This window comes from Myxocyprinus asiaticus, chromosome 8 (assembly GCF_019703515.2).
Source record: "Myxocyprinus asiaticus isolate MX2 ecotype Aquarium Trade chromosome 8, UBuf_Myxa_2, whole genome shotgun sequence".
Classification (NCBI taxonomy): Eukaryota; Metazoa; Chordata; class Actinopteri; order Cypriniformes; family Catostomidae; genus Myxocyprinus; species Myxocyprinus asiaticus.
In genome coordinates, this window is record NC_059351.1 from 54,914,863 (window position 1) to 54,935,548 (window position 20,686).

A 20,686-nucleotide genomic window follows, 5' to 3' on the forward strand; every position below is an offset into this window, starting at 1 on the left:
AGGTAAGTTGTGTTCAGGTAACTTATGTTTTAAATGTTACAAATGTATACAATTTATTTAAATGTTTGTTGTCCAGAACAATGACTTAATATTTTTTGGACTTCCATTTATTGTTTTGTTTTTTATAACAGCTGTAATGTTTAAATTCTGCTGATTATGTCTAATATATTCTCATTCATCTCAATGGCAGTTTAACACCTGTATCAGATATCTGTTAAACTGCACACAAACTTGTGTATAAAAACAACATATGCAGAACAAATTAGAAATAATACAAATATGCCTTTTATATGCTGAAAATGAATTTTATTGATTAAAGACAGAAAATTAAATATATACTGACAGTTAATTTGAAAATAATATTTTGCTATTGACATACAGAAAGACAATTTATTATTCTAATACAATTTATTAATCTAACAAACATGATTTCCTTAATAAAATATTCTTCATAAAACAAATGTAAACAATATCATTGGACTAGAATTTCTTAAATGAATTTGCATATATAAGTACACTATACATTCATTAAAATGAGAAATTCTGAACAGCAGTTAAAATGTAAAAAAATGAAAATCACTAAAATCGACTGATGCTGAGATCTTTCATTACTTATATTGATCTTATTGATTTCTGATATTGATATTATTGATTTCAATAACATTGATGTTCATGTTATTTCATTGCTGGTTGATCTTAATTATTACTAACATTGAGGTCATTGATCATGTATCATGTGAAAGTCAGCAGCCAAACACAGGATGTGATGAAGCACACGCTTGAAGCAAGATGAAGCACTGATGCAGAACCTGAAACACACATACACACGTTGAGCTTTACATCAGTGTTATATGTGTGTGATATAAACAGTTGGAGTGGGAGTGTCTTTACCGTGTGCAGGAGCAGTGCTTGAAGCTGATTGGCTGAGAGCTGTAGTCTGTGTGTTGTTATTGCTGCTGCTGCTGCTGCTGCTGTTGGTGGCGTTGGGTTGGATGGTGACGGCTGTGGAAGGGTCAGCTCGGCCACCCCGCAGCCCCAGATTCAGTGTGTCTAACTGTGACTGCAGCTGTGAGGAGATCCACGTCTGAACCACCGAATCGTTCTCAAACACCTTCAGATCGGCTACACCCACACCCATGAGAGAGCGCACCTCCGACACACTCAGATTCTACACACGCACACACACATACGGCACAAAATCAGACTCCACGCCTTCATTCTGGGAGAAACATAATGCAGTAAGATTTGTGTGTAGTACCGTGATAACTGATAAGTCAAGACTTCTGAACGTGCTGATGTCCATGCTAATGTTCTCAGAGGCCAAAGCCCTCACGTCCTCAACAGGAGCTCCACCTACACACACACACGTGTCAGAGGTCAGGTCATGGTTAGGGTACAGCAACTATCATCAGCTGAAACCTTTTCACAGAATTTCATGACAGCAAAACTAGCAAACTTTTTTTAACAAACACTATTTAATGTCTATTTCAATCACTGTCTGCAGTTTTAAATGAAATATGAGAAGTGTCTACGAGAACTCTTCACTAATACAGCTTCAATAATCACTGTGTGTGTGTTACCGAGGTAAGGGCTGATGAGGTGGTAGAACGACACTCGCTGTTTGTTTTGCGCACTGAATGAGGCTTTTGCTGTGACGTACAGAACTGATTTCTGCTCAGATGAACATGAGGACAGATCCAGAGCATCTGCGTTTCTGCACACATGAGAGATAAATGAGTGAATGAGTCTTTCTAAGTGAATGATTGATGTTTGTACAGTAGTGTGGTGTGCAGTACCTCAGGCTGTCTGTGGTAATGTTCTTCAGTGTCGACACGTCCATCGTGCAGAGGTTCGAGCGGATGACGTTCAGTTCATTAGTGCCTAAAGTATGACCAGTGATGCTCAGATACTGGAGGATCACTTCCTTACTCTACAAATCACACAAACACACACGTTTACCTATCGAAATAACAATATACTGTATATAGACTTTCATAAGCCTCATTATTATGAATAGTTGCCTTTTCACTGCATCGGACAAACAACTGTCTGGAAGTCATTCATTTGAGTCTCGGATATGCTGATTTATTATAGACCGTATGCGACCGCGTGACCAGATGTGCTGTTGTTCATTCAGAACTATGAGTGCCAAGTAAGAAAAGTCAATGTTTTTCGGCCTAAACTTTGTTCTAAACATCTCGACAGATTGGACGGTTATGAATGCAGGAGTCAGAAATGATCATTTACAGTGTGTTCCACATATATCACAAAAGGCATATGTAATCAAATGTGTGATTAAATGTATACATGTGCCAATTATTTCTGCACACGCAAAACTTTCACATTTAGATCATATCTATTTATTTCTACTTGCTATTTGCTGAATTATCATCATCATGATCAGGGGTGGGGTTATGATTTCTGAGGCCCCAAGTACCGGCGTACAACCGGGGGATATTACATAAAAGTGAGTTTAAATCATAATATTAAAAAATTCTAACAACCACTGTAGCCAGATACATTCAAAATGATTAATGAAATAAAAAATCTAGTTAAAGATAATGAATGCATGTTTTCCTCAGTTTTACCTCTAAATGAACACAAAGGAAGAATGGTATTTAATTTAAATTATAAATAAATAGAATTGATAAGTTCCAGAACATTAATAAAAAAGTAATATTTACCTACAAATATTTGTATAATTTTTTTTTGCAAATGAATATACTTCACTGATGAATATTATTTATTATTGTCCAGTCTATTATTGTAATATGATACTGAATTATTATTATTTTGAGGAATTGTTTTATACAATAGTAATATATTTCTGTCATATTTACTTCACCTTCACCTGGAGCTTTTATTTTGAGGGAACAATGATAGTGCACTGCAGTGTGCAATGTTTCCTCATTATAAATATTAAATATTGTATAATATCTTTAAGCGGCTTCAAATGTTTGGATCCACATGAATGTGCGCACCTGCAGCACTTTGCCTTCAACATGAACCATTCCAAGATGCAGAAAATAGCGTATCTGCCCGGGGCCTCCCTGATGTTCGGGGCCCCACGCAATTACTTTACTTAACATCATTATTATTACAGTAACTATTACAACAGTAATAATAAAAGTAATAATAATAATAATAAATATTAAGAGAATATTCATCATTAATTGTATTCAGCCATATGCTCAACAAAATTACACACATTAATGTTATATTGAGGTTTGGTGGCAACATTGCCAATTTTCTTCAATGCATCATACATTTTTTTAGGTTTTAATATGTCTCAAGGGACGGGGCACTCTGATATCACGATTCACGAGCAATCCACTGTGAGCAAACTGAGAGATGCAACAGTTGTATATGAATGTCAGACACCTTGAAAAGGGGGCTTTTGAGGATGTCCACAAATTAAACTCACTTCTGGACACAGTTTGTGTCCCTAAATTATCACATACCTTCAGTCTGTCCCATACTCCGTTGTTTTTGTCCATCAGAGCTGTTAATGTGTCGATGGTTGTGATGTTCCATGTTTTGATCTCACTGACTGTGGCTTGACGAGAAACAGCTGCGAGAACCTGCAGCACGCTGTCGCTCAGTCCCGCCGGGTACACCTGATACACAAACACAATTACACAACAGCACTCAAATCACACTTCAGTCACACACACCAGAACTGTGCGTCATAGTCACCTGGTTCAGCTTATTCAGAATGATTCTCTGGAAATTACTATCATCCACTTTTTCGGTGATGGCAGCCAGGTTATCCCTGAGGATCCTGACGTCCAGACACGTGTCAAACTGGATCAAGGTGTATCCGAACGGGAATGAAGCGTCTGCGATCGTGGCTTCAGTGATGTTGCCGGCAGTGCAGTCTGATCCACACAAACATCAACACAATCAAACAACACTGCAACATCTGACCGACAGCAGTATGACTGTTCTTATATAATTATATAGATGCAGTACATTAATATTCAAACAGTAATTAATATTATCATTCTTGGATATCATTGTGTGTGTGTTTGTACCTGTGGAGCGTGCAATTCGTGTTCGAGCATCTAATTCAACGTTGCAGTTTCTAAAGAGTTTCTTTAGTTTTGGCTTTTCAGTGTTTTTCTTTCGTAGAGACGGCATAAACTCCTTCAGATACTTCCTCTTTACAGTCTATAGGTCAAACACACAAATAAATCAGCAATTTACACATCACATTCATGCTAATGGACTGACTGAGGGAATGAGTGGTGAGGAGATGATGTCATGTACATGTAAATTGAAAGTAAACCTTCATACCGGACTGAAAAGCTTCCAGAAAGTGTCAGTGAAGTACAGCGGCAGAATGTCCAGTCGCTCCAGTGTCTCTTGATTCCACACGGATGAGTTCCTGTAATCAAACACACCTCAATATATTCAATGACGACCTTCATTTGACATCACTGTTACAGTGATTTTACTGCAGGTAAGGGGTGAGCTCACGCACTACACAAGAACAATGCAACAGCAACACAATAAATAGGTTTTGAACAAAAATATTTTCATTTATTAATAAAAATAAAAATGACAATAAGCAATTCTTCCTAAAGGTAATATAGCTGATCCAATCAGATTTCAGGAACCGTCTGTTGTTGTGACAGTGAACACAGACAGATGGTTTCACATCTGACACAGCTCATCTGAATGAAGACTCTGATTGTTCTCACCCGTAGGCCGTGTTCCCTGAGAGCAGCAGCGTTTCCACGGCACTGATCTGAGCATCTGACAGATCGTCACAGTTCTTCAAACTCTCAATGATGATTGGATCAGAGTTCTGGATGTAGACCGGGTCCAGTGTACACGTCAGATTACCCAAAACCTCCACATGATCTTTACTGAGACTCTGACCAGATATACCCTATAACACACACATCACATACATACACTTACATACAAAGAGTCTGTGACAGAACGAGAAATCTGAGTGAGTGCATGTGTGTGTGTGTGCGTGTGTGTGTGACTGACCAGACAGTTTTGTGCGTTGTTGAACAGAGTTGTCTGTTTGCCAAGGACACTGGAAAGAACAGAGAAATCGGCACTGCCAACTGCGCTGAAATACAACCTGCATTTTGACTTCTCCACCTTCTCATAGCTAACAAACAGATAAACACATAAACAAACTGATGAACAAACAAGAAAACCAGTGGAAAACAAACAGATGAAAAAACACAAATTCACAACCAAAAAGATTAACAAACCTACAAACAAACAAACAAACAAACAGATAAACAAACAAGAAAACAGATGGAAAACAAACCAAAAAGAGGAATAAACAAACAAACACACAAACAAACTAATGAACAAACAAAGAGATAAACAAAAAACAGAAGGTTAAACAGATGAACAAATAAAAGAAAAAAGGTGTACAAATGAACAAACAGATGGGAAAACTAACAAAATCACCCAAAGCAAAAACAGACAGATGAACAACCAATCAGATAAACAAATGAACACACTAATAAATAAAACAAACAGATAAACAAACAAAGGAACAGATAGACTACGAAGAAGCATCCAAAAATATTATAAAGTGATGATCAGAAAAGAGGAGAAGCTTTGTGTTTGTTTTTTGTTTAAAGCTTGCCGTGATTTCCAGTTACCTTGAAAATATGGTGAATACTAAACTACTCCACTGCTCAGCAGCATTCTGCCTATTTCACAAGTCAGAGGATTTGATCTAAATCGAGGAAACATTATGCAGGTGATGGGGTTACTCACCTGTAGTATAGCAGCATGTCTGAGGGTAATTCTGTGAAGTTGGGCAAGGGGTCGTCTTTCACATAGTTATACATGCACGTCAGCTACAAAACCACAAGTAAAGAGTTTAATTGCAAAGCTCACAAACACAGACATACTTAACTGGCTGAGCATTGTGTGTACCTGACTCTCTTTAAGCTGGACCTTCTTCCGTCCCTGACGATGTCTGCACGCTTTCACCAGCTGTCGGACTCGCACTTCACTGAGTGTCTGGATTGAAGTACAGGTGAAACCCTGCAGCACCGCCTCAGACAACCTGACACACACACATAAAACACACGTGTGTAAAGGCAAAGTCCAGTTCACCCAGCAAACATCTTGGTAAAGCCCCCTTGCAACTATTTATGTAGGTAATAGTCATACAAGTACACATCTACTTGAGTGAGGAAAGACTGACATCTCCAAAACAGTATGACAAAATTTTGTTTCAGATCAGTCTGGTGTCATAACAACAGCATCATGAATTATGTTAAACAGGGACTTCCATTCCTACATAGTGAGTATTGCAGTTTCTCTCATTTCTATCTCCTCCTCCTTATACTGGCTCTGGTATATATAACTGAGCACATGAACTCAAACACACTGGAAACTCATGATATTGTTTTCTAGACTGTCGGTCGGTGAAAGAGTAGAAATGTGATTGTAACAGTTTAGAGTAACTTACTCCTCAGCATCCTCATTGACACTGGCCACAGAGCCAAACAGCATCACAGCCTAATTAACAAAAAATTGCACAAAATGAGCCAGAGATATACACACATAAACAAAATCCAATAATGCCTTTTAAAATAAGAACATCTTAACTGTACATCTGCAAAAATGACCTTTCATAAATGCTTTGGTATGACATTTTGCCTGATATTTTACAAAGAACCAGGTGAATTTACAACGTTTTCCTTTTCCTATCATCATAAAAACTTTTATTTGTGTAAGAAAAGAAGAAATTAGTGATCTGAAGAGCTGGAGAGACATCAGTACCTGCTCTTGTGTCCACTTTTTCTGGTTGATGAGGGTCACATTCAACAAATCCTGAGACGTCAACAACACCCGCGGGATGGAGCCAGCCAACACATCCGGAACATTCTCAATGACTTTAGTCGTATCTATAGACACAATCTGGAATAAACCGAAGAAAAGGAGTGAGAAGAGAGGTGGAGCGATGAAGCAAACATGTAAAGAAAGGAGCTCCAGTCATACCTTCATGACATAAATGAGCTGCAGGATGGCTGGAGCGGAGGCGATATTGCTGATGAATGTGGGATTGTTGGAAATGGTGAGAAGCTCTGAAGATGAAATGCTGGAGATGGTTTCAGATTGAACACCTTTGACCAACGACCCCAGTGACACCAGTGAAGAGCCCGTGCTGATCTGGAAAACATTCAGAAGGATGCTGCTATCATTTCTCAGAAACATCAGAGTCGCTCACGCTAACATTCACTCTTTAGTCAGACCGTTTATAGTTCAAAGTTTTATTGTCACATACACAATAATACACAAAGGCAGTTAAATGTGTGGGTATTCTCTTGAAACCGTATGATTGCTTTGTGAATCGCAAAAAGGCTGCGTTTGATTAATCAATGCATAGTCTGTATGCGCTGCATGCTTCAGAGTGAATGAGCGCCGCTCTGTTGCGCCACAAACTCATAGCACGCGCAGGGCTCATGAGAGGCACGCAGTATCATGTGAGTGCTCCACACGAATCCCATCTCAGATGTAGATACTCAATAGTTTGGTTCGCTTATGTCATGCATTGATAACGGCACCGGAGGAACATTTCACTAGATTTTGAATGAAAAGCATTTTAAAACCACTGATTACCGATAGTGACTCTAAATATTAAATTGCGATATCAGCAAATATTTTAACACCCACAAAATATACTTTACTTACTGTAAAGCCGGACGCAGTCAGAGTTTGTATGATGGCATTCGCTTGACCCTGATTCCACCCAACCACAGTCCTGAGAGTTGGCAGTGCAGCCGCGATGATGCTGGAAGAGGTGGAGCTTATCTGACCCACCGTCAGGCTGATGCTCTGGTTGCCAAGCAACTGGATGGTGGCCGACGAGATGGTGGGAAGGTTAGCAGTGAGTGCGACTGTGATCTGAAACAGAGGATGATGGGAAATGAGTCAATGCTGCTGGTGAAGTGCAGTAAATTAATCGACTGATTAATTAAATGACTGATTGATTGATTACCGCAGGGTCTTCAGTTCCATTACAGAACACATTGAGGCGTTTTATGAGAGTCAAACTGTCTGCTGCTCCAAGAAGCTCAAATGCAAATGAAGGAATACCGCACAGAAATGCACCTGGCAGCCTGCACACAAACAAATACATAAAACAAAGAAATATATCTGTGTGACGCAGCTAATATAATTATGATTTCGATTCGAGTCTTAGGCTGTTTTTTCTGCTGAAAAAAATTGCTTGTCTGTTGGGGTTTTCTGACTGGGAGGCCAGATGAAACCAGCTAAGACCAGCATACCAAACTGGTTCTAAGACTGATTTCTGTATTTGCCGCTCTGCTCGTAGGGAATCAGTCGTGCTTGTTGTCATTAATCGCACTTCTCAAGTTAAGCCAGGCTCTTTCATACTAGTCGTGTACCTGACAGGGTTGAAGGCTGGGTTCTGTATGTACAGCTGGGTTATATAGTAGCTTATAACACTGGACTGGACCACTGTGGTGCTGTTGAGCAGCTCAAGGTTCTCTGAGTTTTCTAAGAACACACCAATCTACAGAACACACAAAAACACAAGAGCGTTATTACTGGAGACACTTCACTTGATAGTTCATATACAGTATACGTTTGTGTGTGTGTGTGTGTGTGTGTGTGTGTGTGTGTGTGTTACCTTTCCAGAAGACACAAAGGAGCTGAGGTCTGTGAGATTAACGTATCTGATGAAGACACCAATGTAACTGACAATCCAGTTTGTGGAGTTCAGTTGAGGATTGGAGGGCTCATAGCACCGTGGAGAGCCATCTGAACACACACCCAAGAAAAGTATTTTTAAGTACCATTTAAACATACACATGCACTCTTATACACAACATTATATGCCATGCAGATAAAAAGCAGCTTAGAACAGTCCTGGCAGGTTTGCTGATTTTAGCTGACATGTGTTCAGCCTGTTTAGGTCACCCAGTCTTGACTAGCTGATAAGTGCACAAAGCCTCTATAAACCAGTCAACAGACAAGCCTTACCAGGCTGGAAGACCAGCTAAGGCCAGCAAACCAGCTTTTTTTCCAGCAGGGCACTTATCAATCATCTGTATGCAAGTTGCACATATTCTCACCATTTGCAAGATAAACCTTGATGGAGCTGTAAACATCCTCTGCAGTGAAATCAGTGTTGGAGAAATTGTAGTTGTTTCCAAGAACTGAAACACTGCGCACACACACACACAAATTAACATGACAATCATGAACAAGGATTTTTGCAGCATCAGAGCTTTGTAACCACACAGTTGGTCAATGTTGGAATCTTACAGTTTCCTGTATGATACACAGGTGGCGTTGCTGAGCTGTGCTGGATTGATGAACTGTGAGGTTAGGAACGGCAGATACTGCACAAGTCGATAATCAAACCACTGATCCACCTCAGACTGGATGTTCACCTTCAGAACCTGAGACCACACACAGGACAACACCTGCCGGGCCAAACTGACAGAACCCACCCGCTCCTGCAAGTAAAAGTGAAAGAAAGAGAGAGAGCCTGACTTAAATACTTTTTTCAAATGTCAGTGAGCTGCCTCACTGTCTACAGTTGTATATTGCACTGTTTGGAACCGTTGTGTGAAGAAATTCTGGACAGGATTAAAATGAGAAAGAACACCTGTGAAACAAATTTACCAAACCTCCTCAGAGAAAACTGGTCTTATTCGAAATAAGGGATGCAACAATCCAGTACCTGAATCGGTATCGGCTCTGATACTAATGTTTTTAACCAGATTGTTTATCGGTCTGATGAGAATGATCCAAATCCGCCACTTTGTGTTCGTCATGGTAGTCAACATGACTTGTGCATTATATTCAAAGTCTCTTAAAGCCATACGATAGCTTTGTGAATCACCAAAGGCTGTGCTTAATTAATTATCACATAGTCTGCATGCGCTGTGTGCTTCAGAGTGAATGAGTGCGTCCGTTGCATCACACACTCATAGCACGCATGGGGCTCATGAGCGGCACGCAGTATCATGTGAGCGTTCCACACAAAGGCCATCTCAGATGTAGATGCTCAATAGTTTGGTTTGCTTATATCATGCATTGATAACAGCACTGGAGGAACATTTCACTAGCATATTAAAACTTCTGTGAACATCACACAAAATCTCAAAGGTCTTCCTGAAAAGTTCTGCCAAAATAAAAGCCAGAGGGTTTTAAAGTTTAAGATATCATGACTGAAATACAGTATATTACCATTGTAGCTATAATAAAACTAGGTCACTAGGTTTTGCACCAGAGCTAGTGTTTTTACAATGACATTTGTGAAATCTGTCTCCAGAACCACTGAGTCCTACCGTCTCCAGGTACTGTGTGGTCCGGTTGTACAGGCCCAGCAGATCACAGAGTCCTGATCCATCCACAAGAGTTTGAGGGGCGTTCAGAAACTCGCTCATCTCTGCTGTAGAGATGGAACTCAACACCTGCAGGAAGATGAGAGATCAGCAGGGATATGGGATATGAAGAGAGAGAACATCAGGAGGGAATGTTGCTGCTGTACCTCAGGCCTCCTGCTCACAGGAATCAGAGACAGGAAGCTGTTCAGATCTGGAAATCCAAAATGGAGGAAGGACATCTTGAGGAAGAGGTAGAAACTCCCGCTGCCATAACAACGAAGAGGTGCTGGATCTATAGGAATACACAACAATTAGGCATGTGCACAGTGCACGGAATAAGGCCAAAAGCATGTGGACAGCATGTGCGTGTTAACATTCATTTTTCAAAACCATGGGCATGAATATGGAGTTGGACCTTCCATGCTGGAACAGAAAAGGGCTGGTCATTTTCTTATTGAGTATATTTGTTGGTTTTCCAGAAAAAAGAAAGCAAGATACATTATATTTATGTCTATTTGGGAAGCAAAATGACATAAGATATTTTTGTTGTCTGGTTTCAGGAAAATCTAACAAAATGTAGTAATGTTTATTTTAATGTTTATATTTGCCAATGGAGTAAGAAAAAAAAAAAAAAAACCTTGATTCAAAGGGAAAACAAATGTATTTTTGGCATGAAGCTGATATTTAAAATGTATCATAAAGACATAATAAACGCATTTGTAATGTCTCATAATACACATTATAATATGTTGTGACTTCTCATAAATAATTGTCACCACAATAATAATACATTATATACTTATACCTTAAAATATAATGCATTTTAACATAAACAACATCACATTTTATCTGCACAGGTTGTAATGTATTATATATATTAGGTATGATTTAAGTAAAGTGACAAAAGCAATGTCTTTTTATAAACACCCATGAGATATTTTTAAGAGGTTATAAGATATTACAAGTCAACAGAAGTCGACCGATAGTGGATTTTGCAGACATCGATAACTAAGGTGGTGGAAAAGGCCGATAACTGATTAATTGGCCGATAGTTTTTAAAATCAATTTATAGAATGTAAAAAAAAAAATCTTATTCTTTCCTTACTAAGACAGGCACAGACACAGAGGCTACAAGAGTCCATAAATGAATAAAATCCCAGATGCAGTTTATTATTCAACCTAAATCCCAGTAATGACCAGACAAATTCAAATTTGGTGCATAACATGGGAATTTTAACTATAAACAAGCCTAAAACACACTGGGGACTCTTATTTTGAAATGACAGTGACTTGACTCTGTTACAATAATTTATATTTAAATATTTACCACATTAAGCTTTTAATAGCCTATATATTCACCAGATGAATGGTTTTGTGTATATGTACTTCACCAGATGAGGTTAACTGAGGAATAAGGTTTATTAATTTTCTCAAGATTTAGATAGAGCATGTTTTCAATTGATTAACAAATCAAAATAACAAAATATGCTTTGAAGTGAAGATACAAATATGGATAGATATTGTCTATGATGAAAAAAACGTATCCCCATGTGATTGTTTTTATTGCACTTCTAGAGGCCTTTCAGCGGCAGCAACAGAGGAATAATCAAAAACAAAAATACTATTGGCATAGATTTTTGCCGATAACCAATAGTTCCAAAAAGCAACTATCGGTAAATATAATCGGTAAAAAAATAAAAAAGTCAAGCTTGGAAAAAATTACAATATTTTACACTTTTTTGTAAGCTTTATTATTCATTTCATTAGGCCTATGTTTCACTTAAATTAACCCCAGTTGGGCAACATTACACTAGATATTTTGTTAATGTCTCAATTTATTGTATTCTGTGCATTTTTATACTGTACAACTTCCATTATAACATCTTAATTTGTAATGTAATGCATAAATTTATGATATGGCAGTTTATAAGACATTACTTTTGTAACTTAAAGTTACCCAAGACATCTTGTAAAGGTATGTAATCAAGTCATAAAGTCTTATGAGTGTTTAAACAATGCTGTGTTTGCATGACAGCACTAATACGATACCTAATACATATACTACATTACACCTTCTGAGGGTAAAATTGCATGTTGATTGTGTTATAAAGCATTATACTATTTAAGCTATAACTATGAATAGGCTAAGTATTATAATGTATTACAACTGTGGTTACAGTTATTTAAGAGAAGTAACATTATACAATGTATTATGAGAAATTATGAACGCATTATAATGCATATATAATGGCTTTACAATGCACTGTAGATATGGGCTTCATAGAAAGTGTTACCGTATTTTTCTGACCCTATTGGCAAATTATTTTTCCTGTTAAAAGTATAAACGTTACTAAATTTTGTTAGATTTCTCTGAAAGCAAGACAAAATATCTTGTCATTTTACTTCTCAAGTAAATGTATCTTATTTTCCAGTAAAATATGTAAACATCCGTAATACAAGACAAAAAAATGTTTTTTTGTAGTTTAGCTACAAATTCTCTAGAATGTCATCGAAAGCCGCAGCATTAACATTTCTGTTTACTTAAATCAGAAGGGGGTGTCCACGTACTTTTGACTATGTACAGTAGTGTTTCAGTGTTTCAGTGTAAATGTGTGTTGGTTCTGTGTGTACGTTTTGTACCTGTGAGTAACTGTTTGATGTTGTTGTAGATCTGACGTAGTGTGTCTTCATTCAGAGATGTTCTCAGAGAATCCAGCACACTCACACTGTGTCACACACACACACACACACACACACACACACAGATACACACACACACACACACACACACACACACACACACACATACTGTAAGTTTGAACAGACACTCTCTGTCTCACTAGATCATCAATAACATTAATTCAAGCTGCATGCAAACGTCTCTTACGCCTCCTGATTGATGCTGCAGCCTCGAGTCCTGACAATGTCAAAATAAACTTTAACATCTGCCGAGCTCAGAACAGACAGCAGAGGTTTGAGTCGAACCGTGAGCCAGATGGACACCTCTGAATCACTGACTGATGGAGAGGACAGACCGCCTCTTGCAAACACCGCCTGGAGGAACGCCTGCTTCACCTCCGCAGAGTAGCTCGATTCATCCACCTGCTTGCAGAAGACACAACAGAGCACACGTCACCAGACCGGACAAGAACAGGGGGATATAAAACACACGTGAAAGGAAATCAGACAAACATACCTGGATCTTTGGTGAAAGAACATCATAAAAGTGTGAAAGTTGCTGTGGATCAACTGCATTCATGATGGTTTGAACATCCTGCGATCCGTTGAGTCGTGAAGGAGAGGAGCACAGCTCAGCCAGCTGGAGTGGAGTCAGAAACTCTGCTGCTTCAACCTGATAGAGAGACAGGCGTTACAGCACATTAATGAGAGGGAGAGACAGGCATAACATCACACAGATCAGACGCCAGTTTCTCTGCTCACCCCATTAAAGTCTCTCTTTAAGCTGATCAGGTCAGTAAAGGAGGCGAGAACACTGAACTGTCCGAAGTTCTTGAGCAGCCAGTCAGAGTCACTGCTCACACTCTGCACACAGGATTGTCCTGAAACATCACAGAGACATGTTAAACATCACACACACACACACACACACACACACACAACAAATACAACACACACACACCTTGACGGGGCTGACGGGAGAGATAGTCACGTATGAAACTGTAAACATCCTCCTCCTGACTCCGTGTGAGACTGCTGAAAACACTGTCACAGCCCTTCACTCTACAAACACACAAATCAAGAAATAGATGAAGTGTTTATCATTTATAGAGGAATATATATATATATATCAGATATATCTGTCTTTAAGTCATTTTATAGAATGGTTTTGCTCAAATGGTTCAATATAAAACGATTCAAAGATTCATGTGAATCAGTGCTCTGTGCATTTTTGGATCTTAATAAAACAGTTAACATACATACAATAATTAAATAAAAAATTCATAGTAACAGAAATAATATACAGACACTGCAAAAATCATTTTCTTACAGAGTATTTTTGTCATATTTTCTGGTAAAAAATATCAAAACATGTTGAAAACAAGATAAATTAGCTTGAGGAGCAAAATGACATTTTGTCTTGTATTTTAGAATATATTTATATTTTTTATTTTTTACACTAAATATTTAGTGGAGGTTGTGCTTAAAACAAGAACTGTTTTCTAATGGGTAAGAAAAATAAATATTTTATTCCCTTTTTATTCAAGTTGTTTTTTCTTGCAACATTGACAAATAGGCAAAACATGTTTAAGTATGAACGTTCTTTAGTTCAATTTCTCTATAAAACAAGACAAAATATCTTTGTCATTTTTCTTCTCAAGAAAATGTATCATGGTTTAAGAATGTTGAATGAACAAGACCAAAATTCTCAGTAGGAAAATTATTATTATTTTTCAGTGAAGGAAATTAGCGGAAAATCCTTTAACAGCGCTTCAGCAGATCGGAGAGCATCACACGACACGAGTCACTGATAGGACAGAAAATTCACTCTGTATTGTGTAATAAAACTGTACAATAAATAAAGAACTCGATCGCTGCAGTGTTTCCGACACTCATTAGAACAGGAGCGGTGTCGTCGATTACACTAGATAGAGAGTACTATAAATTGAATGTGTCAACATCTTTCAAAGAATACTGAAATGCTCTGTGTTGCAAACGGGATAAATCACCCTCTGAAGGGTACTTTAAAGGGAGAACAATCATGATCACCCGGGAAGCAACAGATGGCGATAGAGGATGGAGATGAGAACGGGCGACGCTGAACTCTTTCGTGACCCAACACAATTTTGCCGATAAATCCCTGTTTGACAAGGGTGACTACAGTATAAGTACAAAGCTGATTTCTAACTAAACAAATGAGTCTCCTGCAATAGCATCGATGTAGTTAGAGATGAGCTATTTTGAATAAACTGCAGCTTGCCAACACTGCCCAAAACCAGTTTGAGTGAACTTTGACTGCAGGTTACTTTATTTTACAGGCAGCGCTTACATTTCTCTGTAAGAGTCACAGCTGATGGTCGTGGGGATGACAGAGAGGCTGTCTGGACCGATTCCAGGGAGGAAAAGGACCAGGTATGTCTGGAACCACAGAGCAAAGGTCTGCGAGGTGAAACTTTCAAATCTAGATACCAGTTCCGTCAAGGTCATGTTGAGAATGGTGCTTCTCACTGCAGCGCTGATGCTAGACACGTTTCTCTGAAAACAAAACACAATGCTGAAATTTCACATCTACTCGTGAATCGTGTGCTAACAGCCATAAGACAATGCCATTCAGTGTAGTAGAAACAGCCATTCTGTCTGTCAGTCGCTGGTGAATTCATATCAAAACATCATAAGAATATGCACGTCAATAAACAATATTCCCACCTGTGCAGAAATGCTGATAAATGTGGTAAAGAACTCATCTAACTGCTTTTGGTCTGGAGAGTTTACAATTGTTCCAAAGAGTTCTCTCACAGCAGACTCATCCTCTACCAGACCTGGTGTCAAGATTCGCTCCACCTTTTGTTCGCCAGAGAGCGAGACAAGCACTGCCGTCTGCACAGTATGAATAAGAAAAACACACTTTTGTCAGGAAATGAAACTTAATTGAACTAATTACTGCACACACACACACCCTAAATCATGCGCACAGCTTCACGCTAGACAGCAGGAGAGTTTAAATGCTGTATTACCCGAGAGATGTTGAATTCAATCAGCTCAGAATAAGGCACATAGGTGAAGAACTGGCCAAGATTCAAAATCAGCCAGTCAGTGTCATTATGGATGTCCTGTCTGCAAGCTACAGGACCGAGACAGACATTGCAAATGGTAAGGAATTTTGCTGTATTGCATTGCGTTACTTGTTAGGATAAGAACTCAGCTAACACTTCACATGGCATACCTGGCTGATTAATCTGGTTCGCAGATATTTTCAGATAAGATAGCAGACCTGCGGCGAGTTCCTCTCGTCCCTTAACTGGTGTTTGTGTATAAGCCATGCTAAGTCCTTCAACACTGTGAACAACAAGACATTCACACACATCTTGAGTCACTCACACCATGCGGCAATAAATATTTATTCACCATTTAAAACAGAATGCAGTCCATTTTTGTATTTCAAAAAAATCTTAAAATGAAGCTCATTATTTTGCTATGAAAGGAATAGGCAACAACAAACATATTAAGACAAATTCTACATATTGTGAGACAAATGGTACATGGAAGGACACCTGTCTAGAAAGCACAAACATTTGGCTTAAAAGACATTTTTCCAAAGAAAGATATTCTTTGTCGTTTTACACGTTGGAAGAAAAGTAAAGAACTCTTTAAAGGATTAAGTAACTATTGAAAGCTAATAATAATACACACACACACACATATTATATATACACATGAAAAAGTGCATTGGCATTAATGTATTTACAAAGGAATCGGTGGATCACACGCACACCAGTTAATTCAGCCTTATGGAGGTTTACCATCGGCAAGAATAAGAGATGTTGTGATCTCAAGGATGCTTTCTGCTTTATTTGGGAATGGATGTGGGTTCAAAGCTTTCTTGGTTGAATTTTTTTGTATTTCTTTTCAATAAATCAATTGAAATTGCTACTGTTTGTTAGTAGATAAACATCATTAACCAGGACACATTTGGTTGCATTTTATTTTGTGATATTGTTAGAATGCCACAGATGAGTGATGGAGAGTTGGAATGCAAGGTCAGCGAATGACATGTTGCTTATGATCCCACAATGACTAGAGGGAATTATAATGTTTAATGTAGTAAAGCTGAAAGTTCTTACAACTTGTAAGGGGAGCATCTTGACTAAAATAGCTGGAATTAAAAGATAGCTTACTGCATCCCATGTTTACAGTAAACATTAAAGCTGAGTGTAATTGTGTAATTTCTTCACCACTAGTGCCACCGAACGGAACTGCAAAAAAATAAGCTTTGTTTTAAACCAGCTTTACGAAACATCCTCCATCTACCACTGGACAAGCAAACAGATAGGCCCGCCCCAACTTAAGCTATCGAAGTTAATGTTGTTGTTTTAGATTCTCTGTCAGCTAATGCTGTTAATTATACAGGGGACCTTCTATCTTGGTACATTATACAGTATTAATTTTACAAATGTCTGTTTATCATTAGTTTTCATAATTTTGATCACATTGTAGCTTTGCAAAAATTTATAAATTCCATATATTCCATCAAAAAATATGTAGACCTATAATGTATAAATATTTCATATATAAATATTTAATATGTATCAATATGACTTGTTCTGCACATAAATAACCAATATTGCCATTATATTAATGCTGTTTAGCCAGAAGGGTACTGGCCACCAAAGTGAGCCTTAATTCTAACAAGGTTATTTTTCTCCATTAACTAACATCTTATGGAGTTTTATTTGTTTATTTATTTATTTTGTTCCCTTCCAAAGTTTCATTTGGCTGGCTCACTGGGGGTCTAAACACAAATATTATTAAAGTATGGCACAATTCACAATCATATTTTTATCAAATAGCACAGTGATGTCATGGACATTATTGGCTTAATTTTCTGTTATAGCATAATTTCCTATACAACTGATTTGAAATGACAAGTGAAAAGTGCTTTACAAAAAAAAAATGACTTGACTTGATAAGTATAAATTTTTTAAATTGCAGCATCATGCATATAGAGTACTGTGCAAATGTTTTAGGCAGTTGAGAAAAAACATTTATATAGTGAGGATGTTTTCAAAAATAATGCCATGAATATTTTTATGTATCTATTAAAAAAAAAAAAAAATTATAGGTGTGACCACCCTTTGCCTTTAAAACAGCACCAATTCTCAATTCAACTGTTTTTCAAGGTTGTTCCAAGCATCTTGGAGAATTGGCCACAGTTCTTCTATGTATTTAGGCAGTCTCAATTGCTTCTGTCTCTATATGTAATCTCAGACTGACTCAATAATGTTGAGATCAGGGCTCTGTAGGGGCCATGCCATCTGTTGCAGGACTCTTGTTCTACTTCTGTTTGCAAAAGGAATGTTTGGAAATCTAATATTGAACTGTCCTATTGACAAATTAAAGCAGAAAATATAAAATAACCATCTTAAGACAAATTTTTGTAAACATCTAATATGCCTAAGACTTTTACACCTTACTGTGTATATGTGGCGTGTGGTGGACTTTTGAAATGAGGTGGCATATTGCCATCTCAGGTTTTCTATTTTTTTCTTTGTCCAGTACATAGTTCAGTTCAATTTGACATTTACATAGCTTTCACGTTAAACTCATACAGAAACCTGATACAAAAATAGGCCTATATAAATATACAAGATATAAAATCACATCCTTTCATGCACATACAGTATATGCAACAACATGTATTTCAAAACACTACTCTACTGGCTATTTTTATATATGTAACATATATTTTCCTATATAGTGGAATTTTAATAGGCTATGTAGTCTACATACAGTACACGCTGTACAGTATATGATTTCAGGATCAATCAAATGAAGATCATGATTAATCGTAACAAATATATTTTTACCCATGCCTAATTCCTATGAATTTTTTTTAAGTCACACATTTTGTTTAATGAATAAAAGGATCCAATTTTTTCACATACCCCATGGAACTTGCGTACGTACTCCCTGGGAATATAAGTACACCTGGTTGGAAATCAATGAATTACACTAAAAAAAACAGACTGAATGTCTATCGATATCAGAGATGGTCAACAGAAATTAACTGCAAAAAGAGTTATTAAATAATTTTGCTTTTATTAGCATAATATTACATATTCCTGTGGGTGCTCAAGCTCCTGAGTACCCAAAGGATTCGTGCCTGGAAATGCAGAGATTCTAAATCAGAATAATTTAGAAAAAGCGCCCATTTCTTGGACTTAAAAAAGAAAAACCTGCTTCTGTAACGAAACAATAAATAATGAGCTATCCTAGAAGAAGCCAGAAAGATAAAATTTGAAAACACTCACATCACATGGTAGTTGGTGCAGTTGACCTCAGCTGTGACTGTAAGTAGCATCTCTGCAGTGAAACTGGGAAGGATGGGGATGAGCTTCACGGTGAACCATGCAACCCAATCAGGAGCTTCAAAGTCCTGAAACCTCACTTGGATGATCTTGAAGGTTCTGTTCATCATCACGTCTCTCACATCAGGAATGATATCAGGTATCTGCAGAGAAAAAACCCAAGAGTGTTAATGGCACTTGAAGCAAACATTCCGATTCAGGTTATTCTAAGTGGCCTCCATGCGGCCTGTGTCGGACATATTAACTGATTGACTTGCCTCAGGAGCTGCGCTCAGTGCTGTCAGAAACTCATCCACGTTCTTGAAAGCATTGCCTTCCTCCAGTCGGTCGAACACAGCATTGATTTGGTTTGTATTGTTCAGTGCTCCAGAGCTCAGTGTGAGTTCAGCTGCTTGGGTAGGGGTCAGCATTGCCAACAATTCAAACTGAAGCACAACACGGAGGGCATATGTTAGCAACGATGAAGACATTTAAAAGCAATGACGGTCCACATGGGTGACTGGAGCAGGTCAAAGGTTACTCACGCTGGAGAAATTTTCATTCAGAGTCTGCAGATACGCCAAAGTGGCATAGCTGGAGAAGTCAGCAAAGTTCTTTACAAGCCACTCAGCGCTGCTAGGAGTTTGGGAAAGGCAGGCGGGATCTAGATTGCACACAGAGAATTGAGGAAATTCATCAGAACAGCACTGAATTGTGAGCCAGCGGAAATACGTGTGACAAGCTGAGTTGTGGAAGGATGCTTAAGGAACTACGGCATGATGGATGACAACTCAAGACCATGATAGGACTTTGCGTACCTGCTAGCTCATTTCTGGAGAGGAAGGGATGGATGAATTCAGTGAAGATGGCTCGTTTTTGCTCCTCCTCCATGAGGAATGCTTGACTGCTGAGTGCCTTCACCCTAAATCAGTAAAGACCAGTGGGCGTTACAGATCGCCTTACTGCACTCCCATGGACATATCGTTAGCATTTTCACAGCACTCGGCATACTTACACAACTTGGTAGGTGTCGCAACTGAAGTTCTTGGAGCTAAGGCAGGACAGAAAGTCCCCTGAGACTGCTGGCAAAAATGGTCTTAGCCTTTCCTGGAACCAAGCGCCAATGAAGCTCACATCTGTCAGCTGTGCAGCACTGAACTTGTTGACTTCCACCTCTCCAATGGCATCGAGAACATGGGACTCTGGCTGATTGTTGTGGATGGTCTGAGAAAGCAAATGGGCATGTCAATACAGAGCTCTGAGGCAGCACTTCCTTTTCTGTTCCAGAAAGAAGGGATTTTACTTACTTTG

General features: G+C 38.3%; 1 protein-coding gene across 6 annotated transcripts in view; it reads right to left on the bottom strand.

Moving 5' to 3' along the window:
* Positions 1–313: 313 nt before the first annotated feature.
* LOC127445100 (uncharacterized) overlaps positions 314–20,686 on the bottom strand; it is a 34,548-nt gene continuing 14,175 nt past the window's right edge. For 4 of the 6 annotated variants that reach the window (XM_051704891.1, XM_051704890.1, XM_051704889.1 and 1 more), the window contains exons 2-37: positions 19,921–20,039; positions 19,654–19,821; positions 19,340–19,539; positions 16,255–16,367; positions 16,046–16,152; positions 15,738–15,908; positions 15,361–15,566; positions 13,993–14,093; positions 13,794–13,912; positions 13,549–13,704; positions 13,240–13,457; positions 12,993–13,078; positions 10,517–10,644; positions 10,314–10,439; positions 9,283–9,476; positions 9,090–9,181; positions 8,645–8,775; positions 8,400–8,527; positions 7,991–8,111; positions 7,684–7,896; positions 6,991–7,161; positions 6,772–6,909; positions 6,458–6,507; positions 5,917–6,049; positions 5,755–5,837; positions 5,002–5,128; positions 4,704–4,894; positions 4,297–4,387; positions 4,035–4,170; positions 3,697–3,878; positions 3,462–3,617; positions 1,797–1,930; positions 1,581–1,714; positions 1,259–1,353; positions 892–1,168; positions 314–809 (exon numbers count right to left, since the gene is read on the bottom strand). In XM_051704891.1, coding sequence (XP_051560851.1) covers positions 733–809; positions 892–1,168; positions 1,259–1,353; positions 1,581–1,714; positions 1,797–1,930; positions 3,462–3,617; positions 3,697–3,878; positions 4,035–4,170; positions 4,297–4,387; positions 4,704–4,894; positions 5,002–5,128; positions 5,755–5,837; positions 5,917–6,049; positions 6,458–6,507; positions 6,772–6,909; positions 6,991–7,161; positions 7,684–7,896; positions 7,991–8,111; positions 8,400–8,527; positions 8,645–8,775; positions 9,090–9,181; positions 9,283–9,476; positions 10,314–10,439; positions 10,517–10,644; positions 12,993–13,078; positions 13,240–13,457; positions 13,549–13,704; positions 13,794–13,912; positions 13,993–14,093; positions 15,361–15,566; positions 15,738–15,908; positions 16,046–16,152; positions 16,255–16,367; positions 19,340–19,539; positions 19,654–19,821; positions 19,921–20,039 — 5,072 coding nt within the window. In that variant the 3' untranslated portion in view covers positions 314–732. Of the gene's footprint in view, positions 810–891; positions 1,169–1,258; positions 1,354–1,580; positions 1,715–1,796; positions 1,931–3,461; positions 3,618–3,696; positions 3,879–4,034; positions 4,171–4,296; positions 4,388–4,703; positions 4,895–5,001; positions 5,129–5,754; positions 5,838–5,916; positions 6,050–6,457; positions 6,508–6,771; positions 6,910–6,990; positions 7,162–7,683; positions 7,897–7,990; positions 8,112–8,399; positions 8,528–8,644; positions 8,776–9,089; positions 9,182–9,282; positions 9,477–10,313; positions 10,440–10,516; positions 10,645–12,992; positions 13,079–13,239; positions 13,458–13,548; positions 13,705–13,793; positions 13,913–13,992; positions 14,094–15,360; positions 15,567–15,737; positions 15,909–16,045; positions 16,153–16,254; positions 16,368–19,339; positions 19,540–19,653; positions 19,822–19,920; positions 20,040–20,193; positions 20,275–20,686 lie in introns of those variants that run through there. The other 2 variants (XM_051704892.1, XM_051704887.1) reach the window with 2 other exon arrangements.